The sequence below is a fragment of the Eumetopias jubatus genome, unplaced genomic scaffold, assembly GCF_037043125.1.
Source record: "Eumetopias jubatus isolate StellerSeaLion01/CBP00866 unplaced genomic scaffold, mEumJub1_p1.0 scaffold_3, whole genome shotgun sequence".
In the NCBI taxonomy this organism is placed as follows: Eukaryota; Metazoa; Chordata; class Mammalia; order Carnivora; family Otariidae; genus Eumetopias; species Eumetopias jubatus.
Window position 1 is genome coordinate 125,192,978 of NW_028274809.1, and position 24,163 is coordinate 125,217,140.

General features: G+C 39.6%; 2 protein-coding genes across 3 annotated transcripts in view; one reads left to right on the forward strand and one right to left on the reverse strand.

The window, feature by feature from the left end:
* The window catches only part of ZAR1L (zygote arrest 1 like), a 44,436-nt gene extending 26,942 nt beyond the window's left edge, over positions 1-17,494 (reverse strand). Inside the window, exons 1-4 of one of the 2 annotated variants that reach the window (XM_088021791.1) lie at positions 16,820-17,494; positions 16,188-16,280; positions 14,556-14,630; position 12,983 (exon numbers count right to left, since the gene is read on the reverse strand). In XM_088021791.1, coding sequence (XP_087877917.1) covers position 12,983; positions 14,556-14,630; positions 16,188-16,280; positions 16,820-17,479 — 829 coding nt within the window. In that variant the 5' untranslated portion in view covers positions 17,480-17,494. Of the gene's footprint in view, positions 1-10,621; positions 10,766-12,982; positions 12,984-14,555; positions 14,631-16,187; positions 16,281-16,819 lie in introns of those variants that run through there. The other variant, XM_028103524.2, reaches the window with a different exon arrangement.
* A 1,840-nt stretch (positions 17,495-19,334) lies between these two features.
* The window catches only part of BRCA2 (BRCA2 DNA repair associated), a 60,795-nt gene continuing 55,966 nt past the window's right edge, over positions 19,335-24,163 (forward strand). Inside the window, exons 1-3 of the mRNA XM_028105568.2 lie at positions 19,335-19,439; positions 20,205-20,310; positions 22,659-22,904. Coding sequence (XP_027961369.2) covers positions 20,244-20,310; positions 22,659-22,904 — 313 coding nt within the window. The 5' untranslated portion in view covers positions 19,335-19,439; positions 20,205-20,243. The remainder of the gene's footprint in view (positions 19,440-20,204; positions 20,311-22,658; positions 22,905-24,163) is intronic.

A 24,163-nucleotide genomic window follows, 5' to 3' on the forward strand; every position in this document is an offset into this window, starting at 1 on the left:
ATGTGAAACAGGAAACCATCAAAATCCTAAAGGAGAACACAAGCAATAACTTCTTTTACACCGGCCATAGCAACTTCTTTCTAGATGTCTCCTGAGGCAAGGGAAACAAAAACAAAAATAAACTATGGGGACTACATCAAAAAGCTTCTGCACAGTGAAGGAAACAATCAACAAAACTAACAGGCAGCTGACTGAATGGGAAAAGATATTTACAAATGACATATCCAATAAAGGTTAGTACCCAAAATGTATAAAGAACTGACACAACTCAACACACAAAAAAGAAATACTCCAATTAAAAAATGAGCAGAGGACAGGAACGGACATTTTTCCAAAGAAGACACACAGCAAACAGACACACGAAAAGATGCTCAACATCACTAATCATCAGGCAAATCAGATCAAAACTACAATGAGATATCACTGCACACCTGCCAGAATAGCTAAAATCTAGAACACAAGAAACAGCAAGTGTTGGTAAGAACGTGGAGAAAAAGAAATGCTCTTGCACTATTGGTGGGAATGCAAACTGGTGCAGCCACTCTGGAAAACAGTATGGAGATTCTGCAAAAAGTTAAAAATAGAACACCCTAGGATCCAGCAATTGCACTACCGGGTATCTACCCAAACAATACAAAAACACTAATTCAAAGGGATACATGCACCCCAATGTTTATAGCAGCATTATCTACAACAGCCAAAGTACGGAAGCAGCCCAAGTGTCCACAGACTGATGAATGAATAAAGAAGTGGTGTATATATAAACAATGGAATATTATTCAGCCATAAAAAGGAATGAAATCTTGCCATTTGCAATGATGTGGATGGATCGAGAGTACAATGCTAAGTGAAATAAGTCAGAGCAAGATAAATACAATATAATTTCACACATATGTGGAATTTAAGAAACAAAACAAATGAACAAAGGGAAAAAAAGAGACAAAAAAACAGGCTCTTACCTATAAAGAACAAACGAGAGGGGAGGTGGGTGGAGGAACGGATGAAGTGAAGGGGATTAAGAGTACAGTTAATTCGATGATCACTGAGTAACATATGGAATTGTTGAATCACTATATTGTGCACCTTAAATGAACATAACACTGTATGTTTACACTGGAATTAAAATTTAAATAAAGGGGGGATTTCAATAGTACATTGTAATCTATAGTCATAAAATATAGTGGAGGTGTTTTTTTTTCCTTAATTTTATAAAACAATAGAGATTTGCTAATGTGGAAATTATCTACTTTTCCTCTTTCTTCATCTCCTCTTCTCTGAGTGTAGGTGAAGAAAACTGTGTAAGAGAAAGGCCCCTTAAAGCCACAGCCCCACCCCAACTGAACCCAGTAATAATTATAGACCTACACAGTCAAATCTCCTTGGGTTTGTATTGGGCCTGAAGCATTACTTTTCACCTCCCCAGGGACACAGAGGAATGGAAAGGTGATGAGGGGTAGAGACAGCCACCCAAAAGAGAGGGTAAATATCTAACAGATGCTTTAATGATAAGAGAAATGCTTCCTCATATCTCGGTGCTTTCTGGCACTGAAACATTATACACATTTTATCCACAGTCATAAAAAAAGTAATTCAGATAGGGCACCATAATTTGGACTTCAGCTGATTAAAATTACGGTCTCCAAACAGAGTGTTTTAGAAAGCGCACCATACATTTTAGGGATACATGCAGGTGTTATTCCCACTGATAAATGAGAACACTAAGCAAATGCGTTAGTGAAGCTGTGAATAAAGATGATTATAACGATTAGCAACACACACACATACACACGGACACGAGCATGCACATACACAAACATGCACAGAAGCAGGTCTCAAGGTGCTTCTGGTTCCAAATCCTAACACTGGTCTTTCCAGTGAATTGCAGAATCATAGAAATAAGGGTACCTCCTGCTGTTTGTATCAGTAGCTTATACCTGCTTACAAATACCTGCCTGAACATAAACATTAGTGTCCACAGGTGAATTTTATACTATGTTAATTATATCTCCATAAAGCTGGGTGTTTTAAGTTTCTGATACACTTACTTAGAATTATTAACATTTTGGGTTTTTTTTTAAAGATTTTATTTATTTATTTGACAGAGAGAGAGCACAAGCGGGGGAGGGGTCGCAGCCGGCTGAGAGAGAGGGAGAAAGAGACTCCCCACTGAGCAGGGACCCTGATGCGGGGCTCCATCCCAGGACCCCGAGATCATGACCTGAGCCGAAGGCAGACCCTTAACTGACTGAGCCACCCAGGTGCCCCGGATTATTAACATTTGAATACCTATCATGAGCTGAGATTTTTCCTACATTCACCAAATTTTTATTGTGTGCCCACTATGAGCTAGGCACTGTTTCAGGGGATACTACAGTTGTCAAAACAGATGACATCTCTCCATTCAAGGAGCTTACATTTTAATGGGAGAAGATATACTTGTCTATGTCAGGTGGTGCTTAATGCCATGAACAAAACAGGGACAGAGAATAATTGGGGTGTGGTGCTACTTCAGAAGGGGTTAGAGAAGCCTTTCTAATAAGATGAGATCTGAGCAGAGGTCTCAATGAAGTGAGGACATGATATGAGTTTCTGGGAAAAAGAGCATTCCAGCAAAGGGAAAAACAAATGCAAAGATCCTGAAGCAGGAGCATGATCCTATTGTTGAAGGGCTAGCAAGGAAGCCAGTGACTGAGTGAAATGAATAAAGAAGAGAGTATTCAGAGAGGACAGCAGAAAGGGTTAGGTGAGTCAGGAAGGACTTGGTCCTTTACTGAGTGAAGCGGAAAGTCACTGGATGTTTGGGGGCAGAGCAGTGACATGCTTTTGTCATAAAAGGATCATTCTGTTTGAATGATGAAAAAGTTCTGGAAATAGACAGTGATGATGGTTTTACAACATTGTGAATGTACTTAATGCTGCTGAATTGTGCATTTAGAAATGGTAAGTTTCATGTTATATATATTTCACCATGATAAAAGCAAAATTTTAAAAAAAGGATTGCTCTGGCTGCTGTGTGCAGAATAGACACAGAAGGGCAGGAGCAGACAGACAAGTTAGAGCCTCCTGGGTGGCACAGTCTGTTAAGTATCTGACTCTAGGTTTCAACTCAGGTGGTGATCTCAGGGTTGTGATTTTGAGCCCTGCATCAGGCTCCACACTCAGCAGAGGAGTCAGCTTGATATTCTCTCTCCCTCTCCCCCTCCAACCCTCAAATAAATAAATCTTAAAAAAAAAAAAAAAAAAACAGCTAGAAGGCTGTTATAATAGTGCGGTCAATAGGTAATGAAGGCTTGGGCTGGGGTAATCTCAACGGAGGTGATTACAAGTTGGTATATTTTGGAAATATTCCAGAGGTAGAACTAACAGGATTTGATGATAACACGCGACACATGCAAGACTCCAAACTTTGGCCCAAACCAATGGGAGAATGGAACTGCCATTTACCGAGATAAAGAAGTACGTTTGAGAGGTGTAAATCAAGATTTAATTTTCAGACATCTTAACTATGAGATACCTAATTACACATCTAAGACCAGATGGTGAGCGAATGGGTGGATATGTGAGTCTGTTGTTGAGAAGTCTGGACCAAAGACGTATAGATGGTATTTAAAACCCCTGAGGAAAAATTAGAATTCTCGCCTGTCTCTCCTGTAAGAATCCGAGTGTAAGAACAATGAATTTGAAACCTTAGTTGCAAATTACATCATGTGGGAAACTTGAAACACCAATACCCAGGCTTCACTGCTCTGGAGATTGATGTAATTGGACCAAAGTGTACTCAAATTCCAGGGCTATTTAAGGGTTGAAATTTGTTGCTAAGATTGAAACACTACCTTAGTGATTCTCAAACCTAAGAATCACCAGGGGTACGTGACAAAAATGAAGAGTCCCTCAGTCAAATTCAGAGCAGGGTCTACCAAACCAGCCATTGTATAACTATCCCATTTTGAAAAACATTTAATTCAAAGAGATTTATTCTCCAGCAAAGTGCTCTTCAACAGCACACCACCAATCACCTTTTGATGTAGGCTGTTTGTGTAGTGATTCAACCCCAAATCTATCATTGTTTTGTGACTCTGTATTTGAGGTCACCAGAAATGAGCAACTAGAATTCACTGCAGTCCACATACAGATCAGTTTCCTAGCAGATACTTCCTTCTCTGTCACCATCGCCTCCAGCCCAGACCCTGATTTTAACAGCAATCTCTTGCTCTAACCCTATGCATGAATTCGGGTCCCAAGAACTTTAGCCACCTGCCACCAACTTCTAGAAGTTCCTAAGCCATGAGATTGAGAAAACTCCTCCTTGCTTCCCTCTGTTTCCAACTCTTTTCTCATTTCCACTTCAAAAAGTCCAGAGGTGGAAATTCATGCCACCCAGCTGTTCTAGCTGTCCTCCCTCAAGCCCATCACCATCACCCACAGGGGTGGTTGTGAACCTTAGCTGTACATGAGAACCATTAAGAAAACTTCTAAAAGATTCAGAGGCACAGGCCCCACCCCAGATCCCTTAAATTAAATGCTGAGGGGAGGAACCTGCCTTAGAATTTAAAAAGTTCTTCCTATGACTTTAAATGGCAGCTGTGGTTGAGAACCGCTGATCTAAAACCCTCCTGCTCACACCCCCTTCTTCATTGAATAGACTATAGCTTATTGCTCATTGCCACCTTCTTCACCCCAACCACTCATATTGTTGTCAGGAACTGCAACATCCTCATGCATGACCCACACAAAATCTTCTCCTCTCAGTTTTCGCATTCTTTCCTCCAGGGATCTTCACCCCTCTACTCCACTTTGACTACCCGATCTCGTGGCTATATCAAAACCCTATTGGTAGCAGTAAGTGTACCAGCTGCAGCACCTCACCTTTCAGCATCCCACTTGGGGATCCTTCCAGTTCCCTTTCATTCTCACTCCCACTCGATCTCATAATTCTTCTCCCGTCGTAAATAACAACCTGTAGATCTCACTACTTTTCCCACTATCCATCCCATGCCTTCACTCCTTTTTCTGCTGAACGAGCTTAAATTCCAGGGACTATAATCACTCCCTTGCTGACATTATCAAATATTTTACACATGTCTTACTCAACTAGTTAAAACTAAGATCTACCCTTCCCATGCCTGCACCAGAACCCCCTACATGTGACATTACTAGAACACAACTGCAGCCAAGCATAGTTCAAACAGCACCAAGTCTCAAAATAAGGTCCCAATGCTATCAGAAAATACAATTATGCTTCCCTGATAATACCAAATTCCCAGTACTTTACTTCAGTCCTTGCTTTTCCTCCTCAGCTTCCCACCCCTTTCCCTTCCTATCTACCTCAGCTAATGACTTTGTTTCATAATGCACTGAGTACATAACACAGAGGATTTCATCTTCACCCCCAAATCTATAAACTTATTTTTAGCCCCATGCCCTAGGTGTTCCATCCTTTTACAATAAAGAAAATATTATTGTTTCCACTTGTGCTCTGGATTTCATCTGTTCTCCCTTTTCAAGGGCGTTGCCCCCGTGGGCATGTCCTCCACTGACTGTACCATCAATTTCTCTCTACCGAATTATTTTATTTCTCTCTACTGAATTATTTCCATTAATATACAAATGTACTCAATATCTCACTTTTCCCCCAAATGCCCTTCTGGCTACCACTAATTTCTCTGCTTTTTAACAGCAAAACTTCTAGAAAGTATTATCTCTATTCACTGTCTTGACTTTCTTTACTCTAGCTTCCATCCCCACCATTCCATCAAAAACTTCTTTCGAGATCATCAATAACCCTCATGTCGCCATTCCAACAGACATGTCTATCTTCATCTTTCTCACTCACCACAGGAATTGACTCAGTTGAACTGGAAATAGTTTTAGCTTTGCTTTTGTGACACCCTCCTCTTCCTATCCCTCTTCATCTCTTATTTTACCTAATCTCCAATCTCCTGCTAGTTAAAGTGTGATCCAGAAGACCGGCAGCATTAATAGTATCTGGGACTTTGTTAGATTTGCAGACTCAGACCCCAAACCTACAGGATCAGAATGTGCAATTAACATGATCACCAGATAACTCCTGGGACATGAAAGTTTTAGAATCATTGCTCTAAATGTTGGTGTGCCCCCAGAGCCCTGTACTGTGCTTTCCTCCTAGGTGGTCCCATCCAGACCCAAGGCTTTAAAAACTATGTATTTTTTATCTCCAAACCTCTCTCTCTCACACACACCTCTGACAGCTCTCCTAAATTCCAAACTCATGTACTCAAGAGCCTACATGATGTGTCCATTTGGATGTCTCAAATATTTCAAATCTAATATACTGAAACAGAAACCCTCTCCCCATCTCACTACATAGCTCCATCAAAGTAAGGACAGCTGTTTACTGAGCCCTCACAATGCTACAGGTATGATCTTCAGTGCATAACACATATCAGCTCCTTTAGTCCTCAGGCCACCACCAAGAGACAGGTACTAGGATTATCCCCATTTTACATAAGAGTAACTGAGACATGAAGAGTTAAGTAGAGGCATATCTTGTTTTACTGTACTTCATTTTACTGGACTTTGAAGGTTTGTGGCAACTCTACGTCAAGCAAGTCTATCGTCACCATTTTTCCCAATAGCATTTACTCACTTTGTGTCTGTGTCACATTTTGGTGGTTCTCACAGTATTTCTACCTTTTTCATTATCATATTTGTTATGATGATCTATGATCTTTCATGTTACTATTGTAATTGTTTTGGGGTGCCTCAAATTGAGCACATATAAGATGAAAAACTTAATCAGTAAATGTTATGTGTGTTCTGACTGTACCACCAACCAGCCATTCCCCCATCTCTCTCCCTCTCCTCAGGCCTCCCTTTTGCCTGAGACACAACAATATTAAAATTAGGCCAATGAGTAACTCTACAATGGTCCCTCGATGTTCAAGTGAAAGGAAGAGTTGCACATCTCTCACTTTAAGTCAAAAGCTAGAAATGATTAGGCTTAGTAAGGAAGGCATGTCAAAAGCTGAGATAGGCCAAAAGCTAATCTCACTTGCCAAACAGGTAGCCAAGTTGTGAGTGCAAGGGAAAGGTTCTTGAAGGAAATTAAAAGTGCTGCTCCAGTCTTGCACAATTGCAAGACTGCTGAATCACAGATCTTTACCTCTGAAACAAATAATACAATACATGTTAAAAAAAAAAAAAGAAGAAGAAGAAGAAGATAGCTGGAGGGGAAGAATGAAGGGGGGGAAATCGGAGGGGGAGATGAACCATGAGAGACGATGGACTCTGAAAAACAAATTGAGGGTTCTAGAGGGGAGGGGGTGGGGGGATGGGTTAGCCTGGTGATGGGTATTAAAGAGGGCATGTTCTGCGTAGAGTACTGGGTGTTATACACAAACAATGAATCATGGAACACTACATCAAAAACTAATGATGTAATGTATGGTGATTAACATAACAATAAAAAATTTTTTAAAAAGTGCTGCTCCAGTGAACACACAATGATAAGAAAGTAAAATAGCCTTTCTGCTGATACGGAGAAAGTTTGAGTGGTGTGGATAGAGGAAGATCAAATCAGCCACAACATTCCCTTAAGCCCTAACTCTCTGTAATTCTAAGAAAGCAGAGAGAGGTGAGGAAGCTATACAAGTTTAAAACCAGCAGAGGTGGGTTCATGAGGTTTGAGGGAAGAAGTCAGTTCCATAACATAAAAGTGCAAGGTGAAGCTGTAAGCACTGGTGTAGAAGCTGCAGCAAGTTATTCAGATCTGCTTAAGATAATCCATGAATGTGGCTACACTCAACAACCAATTTTCAATGTAGACAAAACAGTCTTCTATTGGAAGAAGATCCATCAAGGACTTTCACAGCAAGAGAGAAGTCAATGCCTGGATTCAAAGCTTATCTTGTTAGGAACTAATGCAACTGGTGACTAAACTGAAAACAATATTCACTTATCATTCTGAAAATTCTAGGGCCCTTAAGAATTATGTTAAACCTACTGTCTATGCTCTATAAACGGAAAAACAAAGCCTGGATGACAGCACATCTGTTTACAACATGTCTAACAATATTTCAAGCCCACTATTGAGACCTACTGCTCAGAAAAAGATTCCTTTCAAAATATTACTGCTCACTGACAATGTACCTGGTCACCCAAGAACTCTGATGGAGACTTACAGTGAGATTAATGTTCTTTTCATGCTTGTTGACATATAATCTATTCTACAGCCCAGAGATCAAGGAATAATTTTGACATTCAAGTCTTATTTAAGAAATACACTTCAAACTGCTATAGCTGTCATAGACTGTGATTCCTCTGATGGATCTGGGCAAAGTGACTTGAAAAACTTCTGAAAAAGATTCACCATTCTAGATGCCATTAAGAACATCTGTGATTCACAAGGCACCTGGGTGGCTCAGTGGGTTAAGCATCTAACTCTTGATTTCGGCTCAGGTCATGATCTCAGGGTCATGGGATCAAGCCCTACATCCCGGCTCCATGCTCAGCACAGAATTTGCTTGTCCTGCTTCCTCTACTCCTCCCCCCACTTTCTCTCTCTCTCTCTCTCAAATAAGTTAAATCTTTAAAAATAACAACAAAAAGAACATTCATGACTCATGGGACAATGCCAACAGTTTGGAAGAAGTTGGTTCCAACCCTCCTGGATGACTTTGAGGGAGTTTGAGACTTCAATGGAGGAAGTAACTGCAGATGTGGTGGACATAATGAGAGAACTAGAGTTCAAAGTGGAGCCTGAAGATGTGACTGAATTGCTACAATCTCATGATCAAACTTGAACAGATGAGGAGTTGCTTCTTATGGATGAACAATGAAAGTGGTTTCTTGCAATGGAATCTACTCCTGGTGAAGATGCTATGAAGATGGTTGAAATGACAACAAAGAATTTAGGATATTACATCAACTTCATTGATAAAATAGCTGTATAGTTTGAGGGTATTGACCCCAATTTTGAAAGAAGTTCTACTGTGGGTAAAATGCTATCAAACAGCATCACACGCTACAGAGAAATCATTCATGAAATGAAGAGTCAATGGATGAGCCAAACTTCATAGTTGTCTTAAAATAAGAAATAAGAAATTGCCACAGCCATCCCAACCACCCTAATCAGTCAGTAGGCAAGCACCACCCTGATCAGTCAGCAGCCATCAACATCAAGCCAAGACCTTCCACCAGCAAAAATTACAACTTACTGAAACCTCAGATCATGTTTAGCATTTTTTAGCCGTAAATTATTTTTGAATTATGTACATTTTTTAGTAATGCTATTGCACACTTAATAGGCCATAGTATAGATTACAATATAGGTAAACATAACTTTTATATGTACTGAAAACTAAAAAAATCATTTGACTGACTTTATTGAGATACTCATTTTATTGCGGTGGTCTGGAACTGAACCTGAAATAGCTTTAAGATATGCTTGTAATTTGCTCACAAACTTACATCTACCACACCCAGGATTTGAAGTTAGGTAATCTGCCTCCAGAATATGCTCCTAAATGTTATACCTCTCAATTCCATCTGCCCCATAGCTCAAAGTAGAAATCTAAAAGTCATTTATTTTTGCATCATCCACTTCCAATACTGTATAATTCCAACATTATCTTGAATTGATGTACTTCTCTCCATCTCCATGGCCATCACCCTTGTCTGAGCCATCATTTTGCTTGTACATTCTGGTCTTCCCTCAACAGAGGGAGTTTTTTTTTAAAGAACCTGATGTCACGGTCTTGTTGAAACTCCTTTATGGGCTGCTGCATGCCTGACCATGGCCAAAAGAACTTTCTGTGACCTGAGACCTATCCTCTCCAGCCTCTGTCCCACATTAGCTTGAGGGGTCCCTATTCCTGGGACATACCAACTATGTGGCCCACACACTCAGAGCCTTTGCTCTTGCTGTTCCCTTGGATGAAAACCATCTTCTTTTCTCCTGCTCCCTCCATCCTGCAGGTCTCAATTCTCCTGCTCCCTCATCCCAACCACACAGTCTAAAAGCTCACTCTATGATAGCACCGTTTCCTTCATAGGACTTACCACATCTGAATCTGAGAAAAAGAAAGTGTAAATGTAATGTTCAAGCCATGGAGCAAGTTCAAGTCCATGTGGGTTCAAATCCTGGCTCTATATTATGATCTCTCTGTGGCTCCCTCCTCATCTGTTAAGAAACAGTATAGTAGTTTCTACTTAATATGGCTGCTATGATGAGTTACAATCCCTAGCACATAAGTGCTGTTTAAGCATTTGCTATAATTATTGAAGGCAAGGACCTTGCCCCCCATCATCTGTGTTCCCAGTGCTTAGAACACGCAGCTGATAAAAAGTCTGTCAAATGACTATTGTTCCTCTTCATTGTTCCCTTTATATAAGGGACAGTATCTACTATTTCCCACTGCAATATGGAGGTTTTTTACCCCGTGATCACAATTAATGTACCTTCACGGTCTATTTTACATGCATTTATTTTATTCCACTCACATTGTACAATTGCTATACAACCTACAAAAAGTACAAAAGCCTAATCCATTTTCCAATATCAGCTCAGAGCTAAGTTGCAAAAAAGGAACAGTACAGTGAGTTACAAGGAGACTTGGGTGTCCTGTACAATTTATACTGCCTGTCACATGATGTATTTAAAGCTGTAAGTATTGCCACAGGAGAATCTCTTGTCTTTGCAGCGACCACACAGTTCCTGTCGATGAGGCCTCCTTAGATCAATGTGTCTTTTCTTTTGAGGACAGGAACAACGAGACTTTGAACAGGTCTTTAGAAAACAAGGAATAGTTTGGACACTAAATAATTAAATCAGTGTTTCAAATATAATCCTCAAATCAAAATACTTCTCCCCACCACCCATACCCCTCATATCTTCATCCTCCTTTGAATCCTATGAGAAGTCCGGGACCAAGTTGTACAAAACCACTCCTATCCTGTTAAATGCCATGCATTTTTCAAGATGAAAGAGCAAAGATGATATTTCAGAGAATACTGCTAAGCCAAACAAGAAGATCTAATGTAAGAGAAAGATTTTAAAAGAGCTTATAGAGTGTCTTCACTAATGGGTTTTTACATTTGTAGCCAGGTGGGGTTGAGAGGCAGTGAGTGAGTATTAAGTGATTTGATTATCTAGGCTGGAATTTTCGAAAACCTGAGAGCAGTGATTCTCAACCAGCTGTATTTTACCAACCAGCAAACATCTGGCAATGTCTGGAAATGCTTTTGGTTGTCACAACCAGGGGGGAGGGATTCTAGAGGAAGTTAATTCTCTTTTCTCTCCAGACATGCCTAATCTTTACTATAATTTAGAGTATTCTTAACCATTATCCCATTCTGTCTTCTGATAAATAAAAATCACATCCTATGGAGACCAGCATATTGCCCTTGTCCACCCTCCCAAACCTGCTAATCTTTAAAACTGATCATCACTGCTCTATTTTCTGCATATGACCACAGCTAAAAAGAGTTTTACATTTTATATTGTGGAAACAGGCATTTTCATTTTGCAAATGAAAGTCTTAAATATGATTTATGAAATGTTGTGCATTGATATCTTCCACTTTTCCAGTGAGTGACAAGCATGCATCCTTGTAAGGAAATTCTAATAGCTAATACATGGTATTTATTGTATGCACTGTTCTAAGCACTTTATATAAATTCATTTAATCCTCACAATACTCTCACTGTGGAAGAAAAGCCTCAATAAAATAAATAAATAAAAATCAGTATGTACTCTAAAGGTAGGTTTCTGTTTTTGGCAATGGTGGACTAGTAATTTTGACCAAGCCGCCTACTTAGGATAACTTGAAAAGCAGAGCTAAAGAAAAATAACTTTTTAAAAGAACTATTTGAAGGCACTGGAGAATTATCAAAGCATTAGAGAAAGAAACCCAGAAATGGAGGTGAGGCTGATATTTGGGACTATTTCCTCTCTAAAGGTCTGCCAATTCTGGAAGAGGTGAAAGACAGTGGGAAGCTGAAAGTAAGTTTGACAAGCTGATGAAGCTGAGGGATAATTTTAAACATGCCCAACAGAAGAGACCTGGTTTTGTGTTGGGACCCTGAAAGGCTGCAGCCTAAGAATAAAGATGAACCAAGAATTGACCCAGCTTTCACAGACGCTGAAGCCCAGCTTCAAAACAGCTCAACCCTGATTAGAAAATAGCAATCTAAATTGTTGGTGTCTCTAATCTTCCCACCAGAAGCAAACAAATCTCTTGTGGAGGAAGATACTATCCTAGGCCTCAAATTATCACTATAATTCTTCATATTCAATAGACAGCACTCAATCAAAAATAACCATAGGAGGTGTATGAGGAGACAGAACCACAGAAAATTAAGAGGATAGCAACAGAACCATAGGGCATTAAGTTAATGGAGTCACTTAATACAGATATTAAGATAATTATGCTTAATACATTCAAAGAAATAAGACCGATATTTTCAGCAGAGAACTGGAAGTCATTTTTTCAACACATAAAAATTGTAGCACTGCCAAACAGAATAACTGAAATCAATTCAACAGATGGATTTAATAGCAGGTTGGAAATAGCTAAGGAAAGAATTAGAGAAATGAAGGATAGTTTTGTCGATGATATCCAAACTGAAGCAAGGAAAGACAAAAGCATAAGAAATATAGAAAAGAGCATAAAAAGCATAAGGGAGATGGTGAAGGTCTAACATGAGTAACTGGAAGAAAGAGAGAATGGAGGCAGAAGTAATATTTTAAAAGATAATGGCTGATAACTTTCCAAAAGAGATAAAAATCTTCAAGCTACAGATTCAAGAAACACTATGAATCCCAAATAGAGTAAATACAAAGAAATCACAACTAGGCATATAATTGTAAAACTACTGAAAACCAAAGCAGAGAGAAATATCTTAAAAGCAAGCAGATTTAAGGAGACAAAGAGCAAGAGATATTACTTCAAAAGAGCTGCAAAAATACTAATAGCCAACTTCACAAAAACAATGAAGGTCAGACCCTTAGTGGGCAGAAAGAAAACTACTGCCAACCTAAAAATTCTATACCCAGCAAAATTATCCTTTAAAATCCAAGAGGATGTTCCACCTTCAGACCTACACTACATTAAGTATTAAAACATGGGGCACCTGGGTAGTTCAGTTCATTAAGTGTCTGACTCTTGGTTTTGGCCCAGATCTCAGGGTCTTGAGATCAAGCCCCATGTTGGGCTCTGTGCTTGGCAGGGATTCTACTTGAAGATTCTCTCCCTCTGCCCTTCCCACTACTCTCTCTCTCTCTCTTTCTCTCTAAAATAAAATAAAATCTTTTTAAAAATATTAAAGTGTATTCTTCAGGTAAAAGGAAAATGGCCCCAGATACAAAAAAGACCTAAAAACAGCAGAAAGGAAATATATGTAGCTTAAGCTAAATGAATGACTATATAAAATAAGGTCTTGCGAAGTTTAAAATTAAAATATACAACAGCAGTATATAAATTAAGATGAGGTGATAAGGAGTTAGAGTGTTCTAAGTTCATTGCATTGTCAATGAGAGGTAATGTTCACAGTTTATGTAGACCTTGATAGGTCAAAGAATCATGTTGTAACATCTAAGGTAACTACCAGAAGAATAAACAATAACTACCAAGATAATAGAGATGGGGAATCATTTTTTTAATTAAAAACAATTCAATTGAACACAAGAAAAAGGAGTATAAGAAAATAAAATATATTTAAACCCAACTTATATTAAACATAAACAGACTGAATGTCAGACTAGAAAATCTAAAGGTAAATCATTTATAAATTATTAGACTAGTTTTTTGAATATTTATTTTGAAGTAGTACGAAAAATATTTTTAACTAAATGAAGGATTTAGATTTAAAAAAACTCAATTACAAAAACGAACTATGTCACACTTCCCTGAAAATTTTAAAAAGAGGTCTCCCGCAAGCTGTTTTAGATAAGCTCTCATCTAATTCTGTGACTTCCTAGACACTGGAGGCCCCATAAAATCTGATCATAGTTCTAATATTTACTATTGATCTAAACTTGAGCAAGTTATTTTCTTATTGAACTTTAGCCTTCTGGTCTGTAACATGGGAATAACACCTACCTCAAGGTTTAGATTACAGGAGATAAGGCACGTAAAGCAGGTAGCCCAAAGTTTGGTATGTAGTAAAGGCTTAATACAAGTTACCTATTAAGTTACTACATCCATATGGAATTACTGAAACACTATATTGTACACCTGAAACTAATATAACACTATGTTAACTGGAATGAAAATAATTTTTAAAAAAAGTTGCTACATCCAAACTACACACAGAATGTTTGAGAAACAGCACATATAGCCCATACATAAACACACCATATAAAGCAACTTAAAGGAGTCAATCTTTCTCCCGTTCCTACACCACCCCAAAATCTAGAATTTATCTTTGATTTAAAATATTACAAAGATTCAAGGTATAGAAAACTCAACACTCCTATGCAAATATCTAATTCTATCCAATCCCAACATTTTGCCACAGAAGCTTCTATTTAAGAGGGGCAACATTATAGACATAATGAAAGGGCTCTACATGCTTACCTGACATTGGATTGCTTCTACTCGATAAGGGTTAAAACTCTTTTGGCATTTGCAACATAGTTGTTTGAAATAAACCTAAAGAGAAATAAGTCTTTTTTTTATACAAGATTATATGTACCTTAGACTCCCAGTTCTTAATTTAAGTAATTCATTCCCCCACATTCTGCCTTGCTTTTGCCCAACCTCTACCCTGAGGTCTTAAGTTCTTCTGGTGTTATCAGTCACTTTTTCTCACTCTTTGAACCTGTTTCCTTACCTGTAAAATCAAGATACTACCATTTATTTTCTATAATTCTGACAACTACCCAACAATATACACAAAGTAAAAATCTTTGATGGGAAGTAGCTATTATAATTTTGCTCATTGTGTGGGCTGAAGCCTTGACCTTCTCCTTCTGTCCTAGTCTATGAGCCCTCACTTTTTCATTTTCTCATTATTTCCCCACCTGAACTTCAAATTATTCATAATTACACACCCATACATATTGTTTCTCAACTGTGCATTTTCTTGTACACATTTTCTCCCTGCTTTCCTTGATGAACTCCTCTTTACCCTCTAAAATCCTGCATGGACATCATGATGCCTTTCCTCCGACACGGTAATCATCCCCCTCCTGTGTTATTTCTGCACGACTTCCATGCCCCTGGGGCCACTGTATCTACCACCAAATTGCATTTTTTCTGTGTCATTCCTAGGAGAATAAATTTCTTAAGAATGAGTTCTAGGTCTTGTTCTTTGTATCCTTGCATCTTGGAGTGTTTTAATTAAACCCATTGTTTTTCTTCTGGCAAAAGAGTTAAGTAATTTTAGTATAGTTTAAAAATCATTTGCCTCCACGGTCTAGTAAATGGTTAGTATGAAAAGTCAAGTTTTCACTCAGGTCTTAGCACGCCTCCTTGCCCTCTCCTTCTATAGACCGTTAGCCAGAAAAGCAGTATCTAAAATGTAGAAAGCACAGGGGTCTCAAACTCAACTGCTTGCTGAAGTTAATGAAATAGACCAGATGTAGACTGTTGCAAAATGAAGTGTGCATGCCCAGTGCAAGGAGCTAGAAGCTGCTGAGCCCCAGCCTAGAGTCTTCACATTGAAGTGAGAGTCTATTGTGACCAGAGTCTATCAGGGAAATCTGGAAATGCAGATCGTGAAATCTTTCCCAATCTTAATAGGTTGACAACTAATTAAAATTAAGAGGGGGGGGCTGCTTAGCCTAAAGAAGTTTCTCCGAGGTTAACCTTCACAATAAATTATTTCTCTTATTGCCCCACCTTGTGGACAGACCATGGAAATTTCCAGGAGCTAAGGCCCAAACAGGTTCAAAAATACACCAACTAAGAAATGAGTACAGACATTTCCACCATACACAATGACAAGAGTTCACCTAAATAACCTGAAATTTTGTTCAACAGAACTACCAAACCAAATGTAACACCAGGTTTAAGAGCCTCAGGAGTTCATATGGACAGTCCAAATCGGTTCAGTTCAAACATTTAGTACCTATTAAGTGCCTGGCACGAAGGATGCCAAATGAATGAGACAGCATTATGGTCATGCTCCATCAGGAAACACTCTCCCTCTATTTAACATCTGTGTCTAACCCACCCTCCTCCCACATTTCGCTCACCTTTACTTACCTTATTAGTTCCAGAAATGCACCACACATAAGCACTCTCCCATCTGGTCTTACAATCTTTACAGTGAAAATAGCCATATTTTGGTTCCAAAAACTGCAGATAAGGGGGAAAAGCCTTTTACAATCTTGGCGGGGGGGAGAGGGGGAAAGCCAGATCCTCTTTCCTCATGGCTTCATATAAAAAAACAAAAAGCTTCCTTAACCTCATTCATGGCTCTTCTCAAGCCTACTACACTAATTTAGCATCTCATCTTTCAAGGATTACTCTGGGATTCCCATTGTTCCCGTCTCTCATACTTTTCTAATGTTCTTGCAACAATGCCACCAGCACAATCTCCCCTGAATGAAAATCTGATCATATATTTGACAGGCTTGAAACCCCATTTTATCTCCTCATTCCCAATAGCAGTAGCTGCCAGACTTTCGGTTTTCACATGCTTAAAGTTGGCACCCTATTTTACCAAAGTTACAAAATCTATAGGCCATGTAAAACACGTTTTCAGAACTACCTCTCCTTCATCAAGTAAAGGGAGAAAGCAAAAGAAGATTTTTGCTCTGTTGCCCCAGAAATGGAAAAGAGGAAAGAAAGGATGAGGCTAGCTGAGGACTGAGGACAGGGAGGAGAAAGTTCACCTGGAAATTGGGTTTCCTGAGCAGATCTGCTCCGCCACCTCCCTGGGCCTGCTTGCTCTTCCTTTCCCGGGGACTTGAGGCATCTTCCTCCTCCAGCTCATCATGCTGGTGACGTTCCTCCTGTTTATCCTCCTCCGACCTAGGTGTTGGTGGTGGCTGCTGCTGCTGGCTGGCCTCAGCAGGACCCAAAAGTGCCTTCCTCTCCTGGTCTTCCTCCTCCCTCTGCAGCTGAATCAAGCCCCTGCGGCCTATCACTGGCGAATAGACTCCCCAGGCTGATAGAGGTGCCTTGTGGCCTGTGCTGCCCCAAGGAGAGCAGCTGCACAAGGTGCGAGGCCCCAGTGAGCACTGCACGTACTTGTCCACCCGTGGGCTCACCTGCACGCCCACCTCCTTGGTGTTGGCCTTGTAAAGCCGCAGGCTCAGGCTGGGGTTCATCTGGGAGAGAACAGCCTTAAGCTGTGCCCTCTTGTAAGGGTCCATGCAGTAGTCAGAGGCATTTGCAGGCACCAGCAACCCAGGCCTGGCCAGGAAAGTGGGGGGACCAGTGTTTCGCCTCCAGTCGGGCTGTTTGTGTTCAGAGAGTCCGGGATGGCCCAAAGGCACTGCATTCCCATAGCCCTGGTACAAGCCATAGGGAACACGGACAAAGCGCTCCATCGGCTCGCCCGGTACCCAGGCACAGCACAATATCCCAGGGGGTTTGTCTCCTTGTTTTGCCTTCCACCTTCATCCACCCCTTCATTTGCCCCCTAATCAAGTTAGTGCAGGTTCATTCCAAGCTTCTCCCTTTATTTCAGATCCTGATGGGAGCTGCTGCCTATTACCCTAATTAAAGGACAGGAGATGTACCTATCTACAGAGGCCTAATTTCCACCTGATTCCTAATTGCTCTTCCCCATCTCTTCAATTCACTGTCCCTGAATATTTTTCAGAGCTGTTTTTCATTTCTGACTTCTTATTCGCACACATGCTTTCATTAGCAAGTGACTCATGTATCCTATAGTAACTATTTTAGAGATACTGTTTTAAAGCATATAGTAAATCAAATGCAAATAGTAAGTTATTTGAACAGCAAACCAGAAGAGTATAAGGAAGTAAGTATACTATGGCAGAGATAATGAATGTAAAGACCCTAGAACCACAGAAGCAAGGAGCATAACGTTATGGGGGGAGGGTTGTATATAGTGTGAGAAAGTGTATTTCAGAGGGTTGTAATGTATGCCAACAGTTCTCATTAATTCACCCCTAGTGAAGATCCCTCTCCCAAAAAGGTGAAAAAAAAAGGCAAATTATTTTGATTTAAAGGATAAATAGAAATTTAATCACGGGTTAAGTATCTGAAATCAAAGGGACTTGAATTGAAACCTGGGCCTTGTTACCAGGCAAGTTACTTAACCTGGTGATTTGGTTTCCCCATCTGACAATACTAATTTATAGGATTATAAGATTTAATGTGGTATTACCTACAAAACACAAAACAGAATAACTCGTAAGTGTTCAGTAAGTGGTAACTATCATAAGCTTTACTATCTGTATTGGTAAGGCTTCCTGCCAAAGCTAGAGTATGATCAAACTAAAATGACGCCTATGTAACCACGTACAAACCACTCTTTTTCTAATCCAGGGTTCTTTCACTGTTTACTGCTCAAGAGCTTTCTGGAAGCACCAAGGTCTATGAGCAGCTCTTACTCTACACCAGTTGAAAGCTTTCTAGGTTATACAACAAACCTGAATTAGGCTTCGTGCTGCTCATGTCAGACCCTGTGAATGAGAACAAATTCCCTTCTCCCAGGGCGACTTGGAGAGAAGACAAGCACAAAACGAGGTGATGAGCACCCGAAGAATGTAAAGGACGCTACGGAATCCTGCAGAGGGTAGTACCTAACATCGCAGGAGAGAGTTAAAGTGGTTTCACAATTTTTCAAGGGGGCAAACAGGCTTAAAGGGCTTGAAAAGCTGCTACCTAAGAGCAACATGCGGACTAGAACTAAAGTCCTCTGGCTTCAAATCTTATCCCTTTCTACTCTGTAGAGAGCACGCAGCAGGGAAGGCAGTCAGCCACAACCACGGGCCACTTTGGGGGACCGTTCACTCTGCGGGCAGAACAAAGTTCTTTCAAAGACCCCAGGCCCTGTCGCTCGGCGACCATCCAAACGTGAGGTGGAGCAGAGAAAAGGGGGAGGAGTCGGGGAGGATACACAGTGCGCGGTCATCCCCAGCAGCACCGCCTCCTACTCTGAAGGCTCAGGGAGAAGAGAACAAGCACCCCAGCTCCCTCTTCACGCGGTTCCAGGCCGGACTGTCCAACAGTGAACAAGGACTTGGCTTTCGCCACACAATTGCGCCAGCCGCCCGCCCAGAAGCTGACTTCCGGGTGGCACGCACGCTGCGTGTCACGTCACGACGACACCGCGTGACGTATCCGGAGAGCGGGCTTTTGGCGCGCGAGTCTGAAATAAGGTCGGCGGAGGCGGAGCTGCTGGGGCTCGGGGCATTGGAAGTAGTCCCAGCCGTGGATCGCCGCGGAAAGGAGTCTGCGGGTCAGCTTTCTGATCGAAGGGCCGGCGCGGTTTTTGTCAGCCTTCTCTGGCTAAAAAGAGCTGCACCTCCGGAGACGGTTAGTGTTGGCTGGGTGGAGACGGACGAGCCTGTCCCGCGGTGTGAGGCGGAGGGGGAACGTCCCTCATTCCCTGGGTGGGAGCCGCGGCCTGCTGCCTCCCCCCCGCTCCCCCCCCTCGGGTCTCTGCCCGCCTCACATCTTCTGGGAGAAAGGGCGGAAAGGTTCGGCCCCTCGGCTAAGCAAACTCGAGCCCCGCCCCTTCCCTGGAACTCCACTCCCCAACTTTGCGCCCCGCCAGCCGCCCAGGATTTGCCCTTTAGCTGCCCCAGATGTCCCACTCTGAAATGTCCTTAATTGGAAATACGATGAAGTTACTTTAACGGAATATTGTAATTTTAGAAAGTGTTTCACAGCTCCTGACACACTGTATCTGCCTTACTTAACCCCCAGGCAATTGCCGTATTACGAAGATTTACTGATTTGACATTGTTAAAATATTTTTATCTCTAATAGGACTCCTCGTTGACTGTGCGCCCCCTCGCCACACGTAACTAGTTAATTAAAATTAATAGTATTTATAATTCTGTTCTTGAATCATACTTGCCATGTTTCAAATGCTTGATGTGGCTAGTGGCTATTGTATCGGGCAGCACAAGTATAGAATGCTCCCATCATCGCAGTGAGTTCGATTATTGTCCCAAAAGATAGGACCGAGGTAAATAATGTAACTTTAAGCAAGTTTACCTGTTTCTGATTTTACCTCAGAGTCGGTTAACAAGGACTGCATCCCTGTGAAGTGTATTTTGGTGTTGTCTTTTGCAGAGTTATTTACCAAGCATTGGAGTAATATTGTAGATAAAAATGCCTATTGGAGACAAAGAGAGGCCGACTTTTTTTGAAATTTTTAAGACACGGTGCAGTGAAGCAGGTATTGACAAATTTTATATACATCGGTCATTTACGTTGAGAAAATGTTTTCAGAAAAATACGTAGCTGTGCATGTTTGCTGAGAAGAATCCAGTACGTAACGTTTTTGTTTTCACTATAAACTGTTCCGTATGGGGTCACAAATCCAGTTAAGAAAATGATCATATACAGTTAACGAAATAATAAGTATAGAACACTGGGGATAAAGAGGAGACTGGCCTTTTGATTAGCAGTAGGAAGAATTGTTTTTAAAGCAGAACTATTAGCAAATCTGAAGCATTGGTATGTTACTTTATATCAGAAGTTGTCAAACTTTAGTCTCAGTACTCCTTACACTCTTGAAAATGATTGAGAACCTTAAAGAGTTTTTATGTAGGCTACCATATAGAAATGAAAACTAAGAATTTTAAAGATGTTTATTAATTCACTTAAAAATAATCCGTTGCATAGTAACACAAATAAACATTTTTATGAAAAATAACTGTTCCCTGCCCCCCCAAAAAGAAGACTGGCACTGTTTTTACAATTTTGCAGTTCTCTTTAATATCTGGCTTAGTAGAAGATAGCTGGATTCTCATACCAATTTCTGCATTTAATCTGTTGCAGTACAGTGTTTTGGTAAAAGTATACAAGTAAAAGCCAGCCTCACACAACAATGTATTTGAAAAAAGGAGTATTTTAATAGTCTTCAGTTAATTGTGGGTAACTTTGATAATATACCAAAACTTGACAAGTGGTTTTAAGAGTTGCAGTATGGAATGGGAAACCATATCATGAACTTTTCACTCCCTTTGTTACATTTAATTCTATTAGTCTTTCTTGCACTTTGAATAAATCTTTTATCTGTGTTGTAACATCAGACACTGATCATTTGGAAAATGTCATTGTTCTGAATTACACAGATTCCATATATTGACACATTAATATTAAACTAAAAATTATATTTTATGTATTAAACTATATAATCATTTAATTAATTTAAATTAATTATTCCATATATTGACACATTAATATTAAACTATAAAAATTAAATTTTATGTATTAAACCAAAAAAATTACGTTCATTAATTAGCTGATCTCATCAGAAAAGTCTTTTGAGATTAGGAAGATATCAAGTTTACAAAGGCTAATAAAGTTTAACAAAATTCTAATTCCCATTTAAAAGCTCCTACTTGGGGGCGCCTAGGTGGCTCAGTCGGTTAAGCGTCCGACTCTTGATCTCAGCTCAGGCCTTGATTTCAGAGTCATGAGTTCAAGCCCCACATTGAACTCTGCACGGAGGGCATGGAGCCTACTTTAAAAATTTTTTTTAAAAATAAAAGCTCCCATTTTATCATTGGCAGCAAACTTTTTTCTGCAGTGACAGGCTAACTTCATTTTCAAGAAAATGTTTACCAAATCACCCAACTCAAAATGACTTGTTAGTTGTTCTTTCTACTAAAAATGGCTTTCTGTGAAAAAAGTGCTAATTCAGCTAACTTGTAGTGAGTGCTTTTTTAGACAACTATTGTACTTAAATGTACAAAAATGCTTTATGCATACTTTCCATTTTGTCATAGAGAATATTAAAAAGATGTGCTCAAGAATTGGGCTTTATAAAACTAATTTTTACTGCTTCATTAATATTTTAAATTGGACTGGCTTTGTTTTTGACAAGTGCATGATGTGAATACAATTACTAGCACAGTTTATTGCCACTGCCTTGACTCATGCAAAGATGTCATCAGTTTTACCCACCAGGGATGCAAATGTCAACATTGTGAAAAGGAGAAACAATGCCCTAGTATTATTATGAAAATAGTTTTTACCTTATGGACCTCCTGAAGTTGCCTTGGAGACCTCTCCACCTCCCACTCAGCCCCTGCCATAGTCCACAGACCACACACTGAAAATCAGTACTTTAAGGGCAGATAGATCATAATAGAAGTTTTGTCATTTCTCTTTAACAAGGACTCTTTTTATTCCATTTTATTTGAGTCTATACGTTCCTGTACCTATAGATTTATCACATCCATTTATATTCTTTGTAATTAAATTGTTATCTGTGGAATGCCTTCTTACTATGAATGACTTCTGTCTCCGAATCATAAATGTAAGAGAAAGAAAACTTTAGAAAAGCTAGCTAATGTAGCTAGGAGCAATCACCTTGTAATTTTTGTAAACTCTTGTTATACCTTGCTACAGATTGAAAGGAGAATAGGTTAATGATCTTGTTTAATTAATATGCTTTAACAAAAGTAATCTACAGTCAAAATCTCAAGCATCCTTTTCTTTATTATGATTTTTATAGGCCCATGAACTTACCTGTCACTGATTAAAACCAAGATGGAATTTTTCTTTTTCTTACAGATTTAGGACCAGTAAGTCTTAATTGGTTTGAAGAACTTTCTTTAGAAGCTCCACCCTATAATTCTGAACCCACAGAAGAATCTGGATATAAAATCAGTTATGAACCAAACCTATTTAAAACACCACAAAGGAAAACTTATCATCAGTTGGCTTCAACTCCAGTAATATTCAGAGAGCAAGATCTAATTGTGCCAATGTACCAACAATCTCCTTTAAAAGAATTAGATAAGTACAGGTTAGACTCAGGTAAGTAATGTAGTACAGTAAACTGGGGAAAAACATGAACCAGAAATTCAGACAAACCTATGTTAAAACTCCCAGCTCTATTGTTAATTGTGTCATGTTGGTCAAATCAACCTCTTCTGCTCACTTTCCCACCTGGAAAATGGAGATGGTGAACATAATGTCTGGTAAGTTTGGATTAAATAAAATAATGTGGGTACTTAGTACTCCTTTTCCTCCCTCCTTTGATTAATGTATCCTGCCTAGTGAGATTTGTTAAATTGTGTCTTTCCTATACCAAAAAAAAGTAGGACTTGTTTTGATGTTAATTAAATAAACTATTTCTGCAGGTTATCACAGGACAGAGAAGGTTATTTTTATCAATTTTCTTTAAATGTCTTATGACTTGGTAGCTGTTTCCCTGGCATATATGCCAGATATTCCAATCAATCATGTAATAAGAGTCCATAGTCATTCAACGGTTTATTACTTAAAGTGACATATTCTCCCTTTCTTTGGAGTATGACTCTAAAGTAAGGGGAATTAACAGTCGACAGAGAACAGTCTAAGATTGAATGTGGTACGTGTGAAAAGCAAAGTACAAAAAGTACAATGAGAGTTGAGAAGAAAGAGCATAAATAGGTTTGGGAGGAATTAGAGAGTGATTCATTTGAATTAAACCTTGAAGGATAGGTGAGACTCAAAAATTTGAAGATGGCATGGAGTAATGATGTACAAGGCCAAGGGGAAAACATGAAGAAGAAGATATAGATTGTTAAGAGAATGTTAAGTAATTCAGATTGTTTGGAGTGTTGCATGTCTAAAAGGGACCAATAAACTTAAGGCTAAGAAGAGCGCATAGAGCCGGGTACTGAACGCCAGACTTAAAAAACTGAATTTATTTGATAGGTTGTTGAGCAGAAAAATCCCATGTAAATTTGATCATGCCACTTCCTGCCTCAAACCTTTGATTTACCTCCTTTTGCCTTCATGATAATATCTTAACTCCTTAACGTGACTTACAAGGTTCTTTATAATCTGGTCTCTCAGGCCTCATGCTGCCATAATCCCCCTCTCACCCAGCCTCAATTTGCCATTCATTCATACTGAATTTCTTTTTGAAACCACCTTGCTCTTTGGCTCTTTATATACTTCTTCCTACCTTTTATCTAGCTACTTCATGCTCCTCTTTCAGGTCTTGACTGACCTATCTGCTTCTGGGCAGTTTTCCCTGTCACACTCATTTAGCTTCTAATGGAGGAGACTTCTATAAGCAGTTATAG